Raw genomic sequence first — 16,007 nt, forward strand, 5'->3', positions numbered from 1 at the left:
GCGCCGCCTGCCTGCTACAACTGTGGCCACCTCACTCTCGCGGGACATGTTTTGACATTTGTCTTCATGACATCACAGCAAGTCGGACAGATTTCTAACCGGCATGCACCTGCCGGTGATTACTGGTGATCGGTTCTGCGCAGAACTTGCTCATCTCAAACGAGCCTATTGAGTCTGTCCTTGCTGCAGCATGTAGCGCGATGACGTACTGGATTAAATCCTCTACATACTGGATGTTTGTAACCTCCATGACGTTGGCACCCCATATAATAAAATAATTACCAAATCTATACCATTAATTTAAGCTGCATTTGTGCTGCAAAAATTTGACATTTGTGCTAGTTCGGTGTTTGAGATATTAGATATAACTTTTTAATTATTTTTAATTTTTATTTTTTAATCATAATTATTTTTGGCTGTGTGATGTCACTTTCCACCCCATGTGGTCCAAATCTCTCCAAACTGGTCTCGTTTGTTTGTGCTCGATTTGTGCTGATTTGTGCCATTAAAAGAAACACCATATCTATTTACCTGAATTCTTCCGAAATAAGAATTTGAATTCGGTAGCAGTGACGTCACTCTCCACCCCATGTCATCCAAATCGCAGCAAACTGGTGTCGTTCATTTGTGCTTGATTTGTGCTGTAAAAATTAATCTTGTATCTATTTCCCTTCCTTAGAAATAACATGAAACTTTTCAGGAGCAGTGATGTCACACTCGACCCCTTGTGGTCCAAATCGCTCCAAACCGGTTTTGTTTGTTTGTGCTCGATTTTTGCCAGTTTGTGCCGTTAAAAGATACATCATAACAAATTCCTTTCTTTGTATTTAACAAGATAGCTTTTAGGAACCATGAAATCGTGGAGGCTATACCCCATGTCAATCACTCTCACCTGTCTTCATCATTTGTGCTTGCTTCTGGTTTGTGCCACGTTTGGTATTGTTGAAGAATTAATTTTTGGGCAAAGATTTAATCTTTCTCCACATCAAACTCAAACACATCTCTCTGTCAGGAAATATCAGATTTGGTCTGATATTTACATCAGGGATGCAAACTACTCACCTTTCAGCTAAAGTCACTTTTTCCGAAGCAGATTTGACCAAATTGTTTGGTAAAATTTCTAAATTGTCCTTATTAAAATCACTTTAAATGGTTACTTTAAGCTTAAAAACTTAAACTAAAAACTTGAAACTCAGTTATCCTCGATTTATCTACAGCAATAGCAAAACACAGCAAGATATGATACAAATCAAATAAAAAATAGTAATAAATAAAATTAATATCAAGAACTTATAAATATAAAATAAATATAGCCTACACAACCAGTTCAAAGTACACTGACTGAGTTTCTTTCTCATAATCTTAAAACCTAAAGGCTCTAAAGGATCTAAAGGCTTATGGTCAAACGCTTAGGATTATTTCTGTACTCAAAAATAAATTGTACCTAATTATAGATGTCTATACAAACATTTTATTTATTTGCTTTATTTATTATCATTTATTTTTTAAAGCAGCCAACAAGTATCCAGCATATGAAATCATTCAATACTGTTTAAAAAGTATCCCAGGATGCACCTGAAGTTGACTGAGAATATGAACTGTGTGCAGAGCTTGAACAGACAAAAGACACTGAAGAAGTTCAAATATAAGATGTTTCTGATTTAATTTGTTTTGGTCTACATAATTTCCATACTTTTGTGTTACTTCTTAATTTTGATGATGTTATACTCTAAAATCTAAAATGTGCAGTAAAAAATAATAAAGAGTAGGCAAGTCTTACACTGAGGGGCCGTTCACATTGAGCGCATTTTTGTGTCCATCCGCGCTGTTTTATAATTTATTTCAATGCAAACGTGCGCTAGATAGACGTCTTTGACGGCTTGTTCGTGTTTTTAGACGGCGTCAAGTTAAAAAGAATCTAAACTGTTAAAAGTCTCGAGTCGAGACACATACGTTTTGCTCTTTTGTGGCACTGCGTGTAATTTTAGTGCAACATCAACTCATTCCAGCAAGTGAACAGCACCAAACATGTTTTCAAACATTGCGCTGAAATTTCAAACAAATATTTGGAATATTAACTAACACAGGGATCGGGAACCTTTTTTCACTAAGGAGCCCATTTTTTAATTTTTGGTTGATGCATTTTTTTTGAAAGAGTCATAGCACAAATTAATAATTTACTATTTTCAAAAAGTTTTTCAATAAAATAAAATGTTTATATTGCCCATAGACTACTCAAAAACACAAAAACAAACAAATATGCAAAAAATGAATAGGTGTCATGTTGCAATATGGAACTGAGAACACATGTTTGTGCAGGTCTCCATAAAATTTATTCATTTTACAATTGTTCATGAAAAATGTAACTTCCCTTTTGGGCTGGGCGATATGTAAAAAATATTCGATTATATGGTCAACCCCCCTGCCAAGGGTAGATGAATATTTTTGCTTTATTGATTTTGCTTTAAAAATTAAATTAATTTATTTAAACATGAAAAACATAAAAGATTTTCCTAAATTCAAATTGCACTTTAAACGAAACGAAAAAAGCAATTAAAATAACGAAGTGATTAAAAAATCTTATATAACCACCTCCCCTAATCCAAACATTTACTGTCTCCAATGGCCCCATTTGCTATCACGCAAGCATCCCTCAACGACACCAGGTGAAAAATTACTAATAGCCTACAAATTAAGAACTAAAGTCAATTATAAATGTAAAGATAATTATAATAATCATCATAATAAATAAGCCTAATACTTTCCCTTGTGTTCCCAAAAAATGCTGCCAAATGTGTGTTATTATCGAATGTGTTTGTATTGCATTTGTTAATACAGTTAATGCTGCCTAAAGAAAATAAAACAGAACTAAATTTTAGGTTCAAGGTGAACGTGTCTTGTATTACTTTATGATTTAATCACTTTCATCTTTGTTTCTTTAATACAAAGATACCTGTATATATTACTGAACCTGCAGAGTTGCGTTCACAATGCGTAAGAGTGAACTGCTCCGTGGAAATAAAGCAAACTAAACTCACAGCACCTCATGAGATGATCGGAGATCATTTGCAGCATTTTCATAGACTACATTATTCTTGCAAATAGTTTTCAGTCAAATGAAACAGAGAAAAGGGAGTGATAACTCTTTACATGTGCTTGTTCCACGAGACAGGGTCCCGTTGCAAGCCTCTGAACAAACAGCAAATCAGACACGAGCATTGATGGCTTTTCTTTTGTCTGTTCTTAAAAATATAATAAAGCATGTTTCTTCAAGTGCATGTCTTTTTGACTAACAGCATTACTTGTCGTGTAACTCCGAGACATCAGGTCACCCACCTGATGCGGGTAGATGAGCAAACTTACTCACGCATGAAATACATTTGAACGAGGAGCTCGCGAACAGGATTGAGCGGGTGCTATTTCACACCCTGGATGCACATAAAAAATAACAAACATTTGTAAAATCGCTCAAATGCTCTTAACAGCTAATATCAATAGTTATTGGGATATGAGGCCCAGAACTCTATGAATGTGCGTGTCTTGGAGAAGCGCTTTCATTGCACTCGTGATCAGCGGAGCTCACTGCGCATACATATCAAACGTGCATCTTTGTGTCTAATTTTTTGTTATATATCACTCCGAGAAGTCTTACAGATCGCCTTCCACAGTGGCTGGTACATCAGCAAAATACTCCGCATGAAAAATCCACATTTGGCGGGTGTTCATTTCAAACCTTGTTCACCAGGAGTAGGCTGTACGACAAATTCGGGAGAAAGGAAATAAAAACAGTGTCATTGACTTCAAGCTTTGCAATCGCACCCACATTTTCTGCAGGAAAGTTATATCTAGTAAGTTTTAAACGATCATGTGTTGGTGAATGGTGAGACACCACGCAAGCCACTTGATTTTTAACAAAGAGCCACTTGTTGCTCGCGAGCCATAGGTCCCTGACCCCTGAGCTAACATTTAGGACAATGCAATTACACAAACACCATCAACACAAGTCGGGCCAGCTTCTAGCAGAATTAAAACTAATAAACGAATTCAGAGCTGAATACTGTGGCTGTTTACTAGTGAAAAACTTGGAATAATTTCACGGCTCCCAAAAGCCATCTTACTAAATACAAAGAAAGAAATATGTTATGATGTTTCTTTTAACAGCACAAATCGAACACAAATGAAAGACACTGGTTCAGAGTGATTTGGAGTGACATCACTGCTCCCAAAAAGTTTCATCATATTTCTAAGGAAGATAAATAGTTTCAGTGTTTCATTTAACGGCACAAATCAGCACAAACGAACAACACCGGTTCGGAGCGATTTGGACAACATGGGGTGGAGAGTGATGTCACTGCTCCCGAATACAAGCTGTTATTTCTAAGGAAGGGAAATAGATAAAAGATTAATTTTAAATGGCACAAATCAGCACAAATCGAGCACAAACGAACAGTACCAGTTTGGAGCGATTTAGACCACATGGGGTGGAAAGTGACTTCACACAGCCAAAACAATTATGTCTAATATCTCAAACACTGAACCAGTACAAACGTTAATTTCTGCGGCACAAATCAGCACAAACAAATGTACAGATTTGGAAATGTTTTAAGTATATGGGGTGCCAACTTCACAAAGGTGGTTTGTTTCATACTGGCTATTTATACACATCTAGCACGTTAAAAATGACAAAGCATTTTACACACATTAAATCTACTAATTGCTTATGACTAATCACAAAATTAATTTAGCTTTAAAACCTCAGATCACATGATAAAAAATTAATTAATCTCTGCAACAAACACAAACATTGAGCATGCATATATCATGAAATATTAATGATCTATTTTACATGTGGTTATTGTAACATCCATAACAAATATGCATATATTTCATTAAACCAGAAATAAACAATGACAATTTTACCACACAAAGACAACATGAGCACTAAAACACATACAATAACATTTCATCTGTGCCACTGATTTAACGCATGCATGTTCATAAACAATTATGATGTCACCAAAATCCACTCCAGCACATGAGTGTTACAACTTCCAGTACATACTGGATCTAATCCAGTGCGTCATCGTGCTACAGGCTGCAGTGAGGACCTCTTGGAGCTTGGCTGTCCTCTGACCAATGGAGCATGGCTGTCCTCTATTGGACATTTCTGGAACTGCACCTGAGCACTTTGCCACTCGATATAAAATTTGGAACAGAACTGACTTTGATTTTCTAGTATTTTTACATTTCAGTTCATATTTTTATTATATTTTATTTATATAACAAATAAAAAGTTTGTGCAGTACATTTTCATTACAATAAACTTAGACATATAGCTTTTTTATTTCACTTTAAAAATTGCTTTCACTTGCAATGGCAACAGTATTTAAGATATCAAATATGTCTTTACAATTTTACATCAGCAGTGTGTTGACATTATTCTAAAGAATGTCTTGGCATAATACTGCCTAAGTTTGGTGGCAGTCACATGAATCCCCTAGGAGGAGTATTCAAAAGTTCACGGCCTGCAATTTTCCAAAAATACACATTCAATCCAAAATAGCCGACTTCTTGTTGGGTGGAGCTAATGACTGTAATTTTGAAAGTTGTCCAGCTTGATGAGAACAATATATGTAGCAAGTTTGGTAACCGTAGAAGAAACCGACCCCACCACTTTTGTCAGAAGGTGGTGCTACAGAGCTCCTCAGCCACGCCAGTGTGTTAACTTTTTCCCAGTCCTAATGGCCAACAACTCTGATGTGTGTGCAAAATATTATGAAAATTCAAGCATGCCAAGTACCTCAAAAACATGTGAATATACATAAAAAGGAATGATGACATTTAATGCGTTGCCATGGCAACAGTATTTAAGATATCAAAAATCCCTTCAGAATTTTAAATCTGCACTGTCTTGACATTATTCAAAAAAATGTTAAACAATTCAGGTAAAAATAAGCGGGATATTTCAAAGTCTGTTAGAAGTGCCACACTTCCTTCCGCCAGTTGATGGTGCCATGACTGTGACCCACAATAGCCACATCAATGTGATTAGCCCGCTTGGACAAACATTTAGGTGGAGTTACAGAGCCCCTGCACTGCCATGGCAACAGTATTTAAGATATCAAGAATCCCTTCAGAATTTTAAATCTGCACTGTCTTGACGTTATTCAAAAAAATGTTAAACAATTCAGGTAAAAATAAGCGGGATATTTCAAAGTCTGTTAGAAGTGCCACACTTCCTTCCGCCAGTTGATGGTGCCATGACTGTGACCAACAATAGCCACATCAATGTGATTAGCCCGCTAGGACAAACATTTAGGTGGCGCTACAGAGCCCACCCCCCCACCATCTTTGCCCAGCCCTAATGGCTGGTGACTCTGATGTGTGTGCAAACTTTCAAGAGTTTTCACACATGTTAAGTACCCCAAAATTACCGAAAACCTTGAAAAGAAGAAGAATCCTGAAAAGAACAATATGGCCTCCGCACTTTCAGTGCTTGGGCCCTAATACATTTACATTTACATTTATTCATTTGGCAGATGCTTTTATCCAAAGCGACTTACAAAAGAGGAATACATTATAAGCGAATCATCTTTAAGGAGACAGTGGAACGAAAAGTGCTGCATTATAAAGTTTCACTAGCAGATTAAAGTAAAAATCCTTAGAAGAACAATAGGGTCTCCACACTTTCAGTGATTGGGCCCTAATAATAATAATCCTTAGAACAAAAGGGTCTCTGCACTTTCAGTGCTTGGGCCCTAATAATTCTTAGAAAAACAATAGGGCTTCTGCACTTTCAGTGCTTGGGCTCTAATAATAATCCTTAGAAGAACAATAGGGTCTCCGCACTTTCAGTTCTTGGGGCCTAATGAACTAACAATTTACATCTTACATGTTTGCTTAAGTTAAGTATAAATGGGCCGACTATGAAATAATGGGAACTTACTCATCCAGGATAATTAATCATTTCTATACATTATAGCTAATAATCAGAGATGATGACATCTGATTAATTTTCACAGAATTAAAACAAAAAACTGTCATGAAAGGCACGTAACATGCTGATTAATAAAGCTAAATTTAGACGGAAAAAGATGTTAGTCTAAAAAGGTGACACGTGAACTTGTCCTGTCACAAACTTGCTTTAGATGAACCGTCCGAGTAATTTATCAGACAGATGACGATAGTTTCACTTTGCATTATTCTCATTTTCTGCAGTGTGTTTTAGCGAAAGATGCCAGTCTCCATCTACATTGCTGCTCACCGTGCCTCCACTGCTGTTGTTAAAATAACTGCACCTGGAACTCTACATAGCCTAATCAGGCTTTATGCAATGCCACGTGTATATTGCAAGGGAGAGAGGCAACATGCATGGAGCAGGAATGAAGCGTGTTTTCCACTTGTGAAAAAGATGATATAGTGCTGATCGCCCGAGTGCTTGTGGTGTGTATAGCTCTGTTGTTTTGACGCACTGCTCACTAAAACTGTAGAAACTTTAAGATATGACATCACGGTCCGCTAATTGGTGACCTCTGCCCTATAGTTTCCTATGTATCCTTAACTGGAATAATATTAACAGTAATCAGAGGTACTGAGCAGCACCATTTTGACGGGTTGATCAACATTATGTTGTTCTAAATAATGATTATATTTAGTCCCTACAGTGGCCAAATTATAGGGCATACTTAAAAACGATTAGTTAACTAGATGTTCAGGAAACCCACAAGTCGATTTTGAACATATGGAGTTTTGCACAACCCTAGTCAAGAGTAAATTTGTTAGGTACACTTAGCTTACACCAAATATTTAGAAAGCAAAAGTTCCAGAAGATTTGCCTGATGCGCCATCAACGCTGGGGTGCCCGAAACACAACACCATGGGGCTACAGAATACCGCTGATTACTTTTTAAGCTTTCCATAAATATCTAGACAGAATTAACATCATTGGCCAATAGTAAAATTCGGAACTGAATAGAATCCAGTGACTCAGGAGGTCACAGCTTCCTTAGTCCAGGTAGTCATTTACATTGAAGACCCCTGGAAGACACACCCCTACAGCAGAGACATAATTTCTCTAAATTCTAAAATCTTTGTTATGACTAATTCTACTAAGTCTGCAGTTGAAATGAGACCACTGTACCAGTCACACTGAAACCTTTTTAATTGGTATCAAACTTGAATGTTAAAACCCCCTCGCATTCACAAAACACAAGGTATTTTTATACAGTCATTTTAAATTATTTGAGTCTAAAGAGAATGGAGTGGAAGAGAAGGGAGTGGGGCAGAAGAGACAAATGTTGAGAAAGAACTAATGAGAAAGGAACTTTCCATTCATTCCCTCTGTGGGGTGTGGAGACAAATGTCTGTTTGCTAATTTACTGTACATGTATTGTCTGTCTCTCAGGAGACCAATGTTTCTGGGGTTCTTCCAGCCTTACATAAGCAAAACAGTGAACTGATGAGTAAGCAAGCAAAATATCAGTATTGGCATATAGTTTTTGTTAGAATCGGTATAAGTATCGACCAAGGAGGCGGCAGGAGGCCCGGCTCCACCCTCCTCCTTGCCACAGTTATCTAATGGCTTCAGAGGCCTTGGAATACAGCATATGTTGCATGGGCCACTTTCATGGTGCTTTTGCGTCATTTTTTAAGCTAGAAAGCTCCGGTCCCTACTCATTGTAACAGCATGGGGAAAAACGACAAGTACATTCTTCAAAATTGCTCCTTTTGTGTTCCACAAACTAGATAAGTTAATATGGGGTTAGAATGACATGAGGATGAGTAAATATCATTATTTTCAATTTTCATGACAGAATTTTCATTTCATTTCAAAATTTTTCCTTTTAATTTTTTACTTAATATTGGTATCCACAACAAACCACAAACCAGTGACAGGGTATTGGGTGCCCAAGGCTCATCGATGCATGAAGGCAACAAAGGTCAGGTCTGAACCGACAGGTCTGCTGTGGCATAAGTCAATTTTAATGATGGTTAGGGAAGGAATGTGTCACAACACACAGTGCATCGCACCCTGCTGTGTAGGGAGCTGCGTAGCCACAGAGTGCCCATGAGGACCCTTGTACACCATCGACAGCGCCTACAATAGGCGCGCTAGCATCGGAACTGGACCTTAGAACACTGAAAGAAGGTTGCCTGGTCCCGTTTTCTTTTAAATCATGTGGACGGCCATGTATGTGTGAGCCGTTTACCTGTGGAAGTGATGGCACCAGGTTGCATTGTGGGAAGACGACAAGCCAGTGGAGGGAGTGTGATGCTCTGGGCAATTTTCTGTTGGGAAACCCTGGGTCTGGCCATTCATGTGGACGTCAATTTGACACGTGCCACCTAACTAAACATCGTTGCAGACCAGGTACACCCCTTCATGGCAATGTTATCCCCTGATGGCAGTGGCCTCTTTCAGCAGGATAATGTGCCCTGCCACACTGCACACATTGTTTGGGAATGGTTTGAGGAACATGATGAAAAGTGCAAAGTGTTGCCCTGGCCTCCAAATTCCCCAGATCTCAATCCGATTGAGCATCTGTGGGATGTGCTGGACCAACAAGCCCAATCCATGGTGGAACTTACAGGACTTGAAGGATCTGCTGCTAATGTCTTGGTGCCAGATCCCACAGGACACCTTCAAAGGTTTTGTAGAGTCCATACCTCAGGGGGTCGGCACTCTTTTGGCGGCACACGGAGGACCAACAGCATATTAGGCAGGTGCTCATAATGTTTTGGCTCATCAGTGTATGCATATGGGGGTGACCATTACATAAAGTGATGATATCACATTGTAATCCCATGGTACTTTGATACTGTATAAACCATGACTGTTAAATTCATGTACCAAGGTTTTTACATGGTACTCCAAAGTACTTTCAAGAATACCATGGTAGTAACATGGTACTTATCCAAAAAATCATGGTAGTATCATGGTACTTTTTGGCACTTTTTAGTAAGTGTGTGTGTGTGTGTTACCTGGCTGTGTCCAGCTCTGTGCTGTGGCTCCATGTTGTTTGTTGCTCTGTGGGGTGGAGCCGGAGGCTGATGGCTCGGGTGCTGCTGATGCTGCAGCTGCTGGTGTTGCTGGAGAGCATAAAGCTCTTGTTGCCGTAGAAACTGCGAGCGAGAATACACAGCAGGATGCTGCATGTGGGAGTGGGCCCCTCGGGCCCTGTAGACTGGAGGCCATAGACCAGGCTGGTCCATCATGTCTAATGAAAGAGAGGGTGTGTGATAATGTTAGAAAACAACATGTTAATATACGAATCTCACATAGTGATCACTTACACATCATACTCGCTTCCATACAGATATAAATAGGTGAGACACCCACTCCATTTTATGCAAACAGCCTACACTGAGGGTAATATCATACAGCAGCTGAGTCCTTTTTAAGAGTGATAAATAAAGTTATGTTTAATTATAAATGAGAATGACAACCACATTCTATAACCAAACTGACAACAATTTTTAAGATATAATAAGAAAATATTATTTTATTATTTGAAGAAAATAACTTTCAATCATTTCCAATCTGAGCCACTTTCAATGTGGTTCAACATTCATCATTTGCATACTTGGTTTGCACCATACTGCATATAGGCCTTTTATGATTTAAAACATCATGCATTTTTTGTTAACATGTTCAGTTCCTTTTAAGGAAAGAAAATACAATTATAGGAGTTGTGTTTAGCAATTTGTTTACATTTAATGAAAATAATAAAATATGCGCATGTAAAGATACCAGACAGGTAGATTTCTGTAGCTCTTGTCACTTGCACAAGATTTTTTCAAACTGTATCAAAACAAGATTGCAAGTCAATACTAATCTGAAATAGTTATAAATAAATGTAACAAAGTCCTGCTGCCCTTCAGATTTTATGTTGTGTTTTGCTTGTAAGTAATATTACATTCTTAAGCTTCGATGACAATGAAAGTCCACCATATGACTGGAAATGACTTAAAACTACTACATTAGCCATCAAGAAGCCTTTTTCCATCACTTGATGATATCTGATTATAATTTTAAGTATTTAATTACAGTAGCTATACATATTAGGATGAACATACCAGGGGTTGTTATCTGCATGCTCAGGGAGCGTTATACGCATAGTGGTCAGTTTAGGAGCATCGGGTGTTCAGACCATTTAAAACGTAATCAGATTTGAACAGAAAATCAGATCTGAGCCACATTCAGCTGCGGTACGTAGCCTATGCTGTTGTAGGAACAGGACAATTTAATACTCAGACCTGTTAGTAAATACAGTTCTCAATCCTAAACACTGACTTTGTGAATGCAGCCTGACATTCCACTTGAGAATTCTCTAACTGATATGTGTAGCCGTGTGAGCAAAGAATGATACATGTTTCCAATGATTATTATTTGATTAAAATCAATGGATGCAGTTCCTATTAGAATAACTGTTAGCATGAGAAGCTTGGCATTTGGTAATCTGTATCCGCCCCCTTGAAAAATCCCCTTTGAAACCCACAGTGGGCAAGTGCTGCAGTATGTAGTCTAGGCGACTTCTTAGTTCCCATGTCAGGATAAACTCCAGCCATTCCCCTGGCAGTGTCAGACAGCGAGCTGGCCACGCACATCCAGCATGACACATAGCCAGACCCGCCTTTAAAAAAAAAAAAGATTCTACTCTTCATATTACACGTGTAGTCTTAAAGGAATCGTTCACCCAAATTCTGTCATCATTTATTTGTTTACCGTCATATCGTTTCAAACCCGTTTGACTTTATTTCTTCCATGGAAAACAAAAGGAGAATTTTTGAAGAATATCCAAGCCATTTTTTTTCCATGTATTGACAGTGGAAGGGGACTGGGCTGTCAAGCTCCAAAATGATAAAATACCACCATTAAAGTAGTACGTATTACAAGTCTTCTGAAGCTAATGTATATCAAAGTGACTGTGTGACGAACAGACCAATTATCTGTTTTAATCTGATAATCGTCCCCTCCAATGAGCTGTTAACAACTGCAACCAAATCAGTCCATTCTGTGATTGAATCAATCAGAGTGGCACTTCCCAAAATCATCGTAACCCTAAGTAGATCGTAGAAACCATTGGCGCCACTCATTTTTTAAAATAATTTTCCTTGATATATTTTCCTTTTGATATTTTATGAGATCTTTCTACTTTAAAAACATACTGTAAATTTCAGAACTCAAAACATAATCCCCAATGCAATAAAAGCATTTATTGAAACCAAGAAGCAAAAACACCTCGTTCTCTACTTCTTTTCACTAGGAGTACATTAATTCATGGCCACCTCTACAGCTCAAAAACATCAATGCCTACTTTTACATCAACGCATCCTTGGCCCGCCCACTGGTGTTTCAGTTCATAAACTGAGAGAGAAGGACAAATAAGGCCTACTGTGGCCTAACTATTCCTGAACACCAAAAGAGACCCATCTGGACTATTTTGAATTATTTTTGTATATATTCATGCATGAGACAGACATCTTTGACCACTTGATACATATCTTGCGCAGCTTTTAAAAGACGTGGTGTCAAGTTACAACTCTGAAGAGGAGAAGCAATTCGGTTCCATTCAGCTGCTGCTTGTTGTTGTTGTTTTGAGAACAAATGCATCATGGACACGTTCTTTGCTCATCTGCACTATTTTTAATTGTTGGTGTATGAAAACAAGCGCTAGACTGGTGTCTTTGAACGTTTTGATACGTTTTCGGTGATGTGATGCTTTATGTGTGCGTCTAGATCACACTGTGCTTTGGACTATGTTTGTGTGTCATGTGGATGTGTCTTCATCGTATTTCAGCGTGGATTGCATGCTTTTTCAGCTCATGTAAGCATGGATTGCTTATGAACCAGTCATAATACGATTCAAGCTTTCCAAGCAAACTATTGAAGGATGGGGCATCTTGCACCCGATGCAAAACAGTAAGTAAACTGTTTCATTCTTGAATATTTCAAATGTCATGTATGTTTGATATTTATGGTGCTGAGTTTAACAGCTTGTAACAAGGTTCTTAAGATGGGCAAGGAGGAGGCGGGAACCAGCTGAATAGTCAACCTAATACTTTAATAACAAACTGAAGTCAAACATAACTCCCCCCCCCCCCCCCCACACACACACACACACACAATTTCTAGGGAGGGAGCTAGAGAGAGAGAAGAAGGAGAGAGAGGAGAGAGAGATGGGCTCGTTGGCCCTGGACACACTGTCGACTGGTCCTCAGCCACTCATCCACCCCCTGGTGGATGACAGCCGCTCCTCCGCCTCCCAGCGGATGACAGCAAGTCTTCTGTCCCCTGGCAGATGGCAACAGCTCCTCCTCCTGGTGGATGGCAGCTGCTCCTCCTCCCAGCGGACAGCAGTGGCTCCTCCTCCTCCTGGCGGACGGCAGCGGTGAGGACTCCACTACAGCGCATCCTTCCTCCTTCCTGGGTTTCAGCACCAGTGCAATGACTCAAGGATGGGAAAGGAGGAAGCTGGGACCGGCTTGACAAACACGTAGAAATGTATTTCTTAAACATAACATAAAACAGCTTCACGTGCTGCATCCCCGCAGCTACGCCGAACACACACACACACAAAACCATAATGATGGACGCCCGACGCTGAATCAGCCCAATCAGCCGGGAGAGGGATAAAGAGGAGGTGGGATGCCAGTTCGAGAGAGAGAGATGAACAATGTAATATATTCAGATGCAATGTGCTGGGTGTGCGTTCTATGGAAACCCTGAAATGCAGTGTCATAATATTGTGGGGTTGTTCATTCTCTTCCAATTGAGTTTCAAATATTGCTGATTTCGAGGGGCTGCACGCTGTTAGCCAATCATAACAGTGGGCATTTATGTTAAAGTTTTAAGGAGGCACTTAGGCCAAAACAGAGCGTTTCAAACAGAGGGACAGAGACAGGGTGGAAAATGATCTTATATTAAATTATCTTAAAACTCAATAACATTATCAGTGGACCTCAGGGAAGTTAATAAAACAAAAAAAGAGCACTTCATGGCCCCTTTAATACTTCTGGACATACACTGCCGGCCAAAATTTGGAATAATGTACAGATTTTGCTGTTTCAGAAGGAAATTCACCAAAGTGGCATTCAACTTATCACAAAGTATAGTCAGGACATTACTGATATAAAAAACAGCACCATCATTATTTGAAAAAAGTCATTTTTGATCAAATATAGACAGGCCCCATTTCCAGCAGCCATCACTCCAACACCTTATCCTTGAGTAATCATGCTAAATTACTAATTTGGTACTAGAAAATCACTTGCCATTATATCAAACACAGCTGAAAGCCCTTTGGTTCGTTAAATGAAGCTTAACATTGTCTTTGTGTTTGTTTTTGAGTTGCCATAGTATGCAATAGACTGGCATGTCTGAAGGTCGATATTAAAGTAAAGAGAAGACTCAGGGGTACAGGCCTTATGGGAAGAATTGCAAAGAAAAAGCCACTTTTGAAACAGAAAAAGAAAAAGAAAAGGTTAGAGTGGGCAAAGAAACACAGACATTGGACAACAGATAATTGGAAAAGAGTGTTATGGATCTTAACCCCATTGACCTTTTGTGGGATCAGCTAGACTGTAAGGTGTGTGAGAAGTGCCTGACAAGACAGTCACATCTATGGCAAGTGCTACAGGAAGTGTGGGGTGAAATGTCATCTGAGTATCTGGACAAACTGACAGCTAGAATGTCAAGGATCTGCAAAGCTGTCATTGCTGCACATGGAGGATTTTTTGATGAGAACTCTTTGAAGTAGTTTAAGAAGTTCTGAATATTTTTTTCAAATTGTAATAGTAATTTTCCACGCTATTAATGTCTTGACTATACATTGTGATCAGCTGAATGTCACTTTGGTGAATAAAAGTACCAATTTATTTCCACAAGAGCAAAATCTGTACATTATTCCAAACTTTTGGCTGCCAGTGTATAGGCACTCTAACTTTAGAAAAACAACACAAAAAAGTGCTTTCCCATTACTGGACACCCCCACCCCCCCTTAGTGTGCTTAGCAGTAGCAAGTCGTACTTATTGCATCTTTCTTTTTTCCCATACTATTGAATTGAATGGTGACAGAGACTTACATTCTGCCTAACATTTCCTTCTGTGTTTCATGAATGAAAGAAAGTCATATGGGTTTGGAATAATATAATGGTGAATAAATGATCCCTTTAAGTACCTCTGGTTGGGAATCACTATGCTTTGCAAGGGTTTGTGCTAGTTTTGTCAGTAGGCTCACTTAAGTGAGCACAAAATGTTTCTTCAGCTAAAAGTGAACTTATAACCTTGAAACCTGAGTGGATTCATTGTTAGCTGGCATAATTTCTCAAGCTTGGCAGCATTACAGTAGATCTTGAGGGACAAACCCTTGAGAGCTGCTGTGTGCTTTGCAAAAAGAATGAATGCTAAATCTGACAAATGGGTCAAGCACAGTAGGTCAAATAGATGGAGGATATGGGAGGAAAGGAGGATATGTGGCAGAGAGCAGCATGGCATACCAAGGTGGCTGGCTGGGTGTGTGGCAGGTTCGCTGGGCAGCACCACCAGTTGGGCGGAGGGGTCCTGGGGTAGTGGAAGGACTGACTGAAGGGGGGCAGGCATAGCTGCAGAGAACCCCGGGGGCAGATTCTGATGCAAAGCTGTGTGGCCAATGCCTAAAACAACAAGAAAGTCCTATTAGGATAAAGCAAAGTTCATCATTTTTTAAGTTAATGCTGGAGAATATGACAGTATTTACTGTGTCAACTAGTAGAGATTTTGCTATACCATTTATATCATGGTAACATATATTTGCTAGGCTTACATTGTCCATGGTCCATCTGTATGCAGGAATGCTTTATGTTATTTTTACATGAGAGCAAGAAACATTGAATAATGTGAAAATACAGAGCAGGACGTGTCACAAACAAGTCAAGATGATTAGTCACAAAAACAAAGTTTTGGCTCTTTAAGGTTGCGAAGCAACTTTGCAACTTGCCACATTAATATAGAATTCATCTGTTGTGTG

At 39.0% G+C, this 16,007-nt stretch overlaps 1 protein-coding gene across 1 annotated transcript in view; it reads right to left on the reverse strand.

Moving 5' to 3' along the window:
* The window catches only part of LOC127452142 (BAH and coiled-coil domain-containing protein 1), a 164,665-nt gene that overhangs the window by 63,356 nt on the left and 85,302 nt on the right, over positions 1-16,007 (reverse strand). Inside the window, exons 7-8 of the mRNA XM_051717370.1 lie at positions 15,499-15,654; positions 9,982-10,217 (exon numbers count right to left, since the gene is read on the reverse strand). Of these exons, the coding sequence (XP_051573330.1) occupies positions 9,982-10,217; positions 15,499-15,654 (392 nt within the window). The remainder of the gene's footprint in view (positions 1-9,981; positions 10,218-15,498; positions 15,655-16,007) is intronic.

This window comes from Myxocyprinus asiaticus, chromosome 14, assembly GCF_019703515.2.
Source record: "Myxocyprinus asiaticus isolate MX2 ecotype Aquarium Trade chromosome 14, UBuf_Myxa_2, whole genome shotgun sequence".
Taxonomy (NCBI): domain Eukaryota; kingdom Metazoa; phylum Chordata; class Actinopteri; order Cypriniformes; family Catostomidae; genus Myxocyprinus; species Myxocyprinus asiaticus.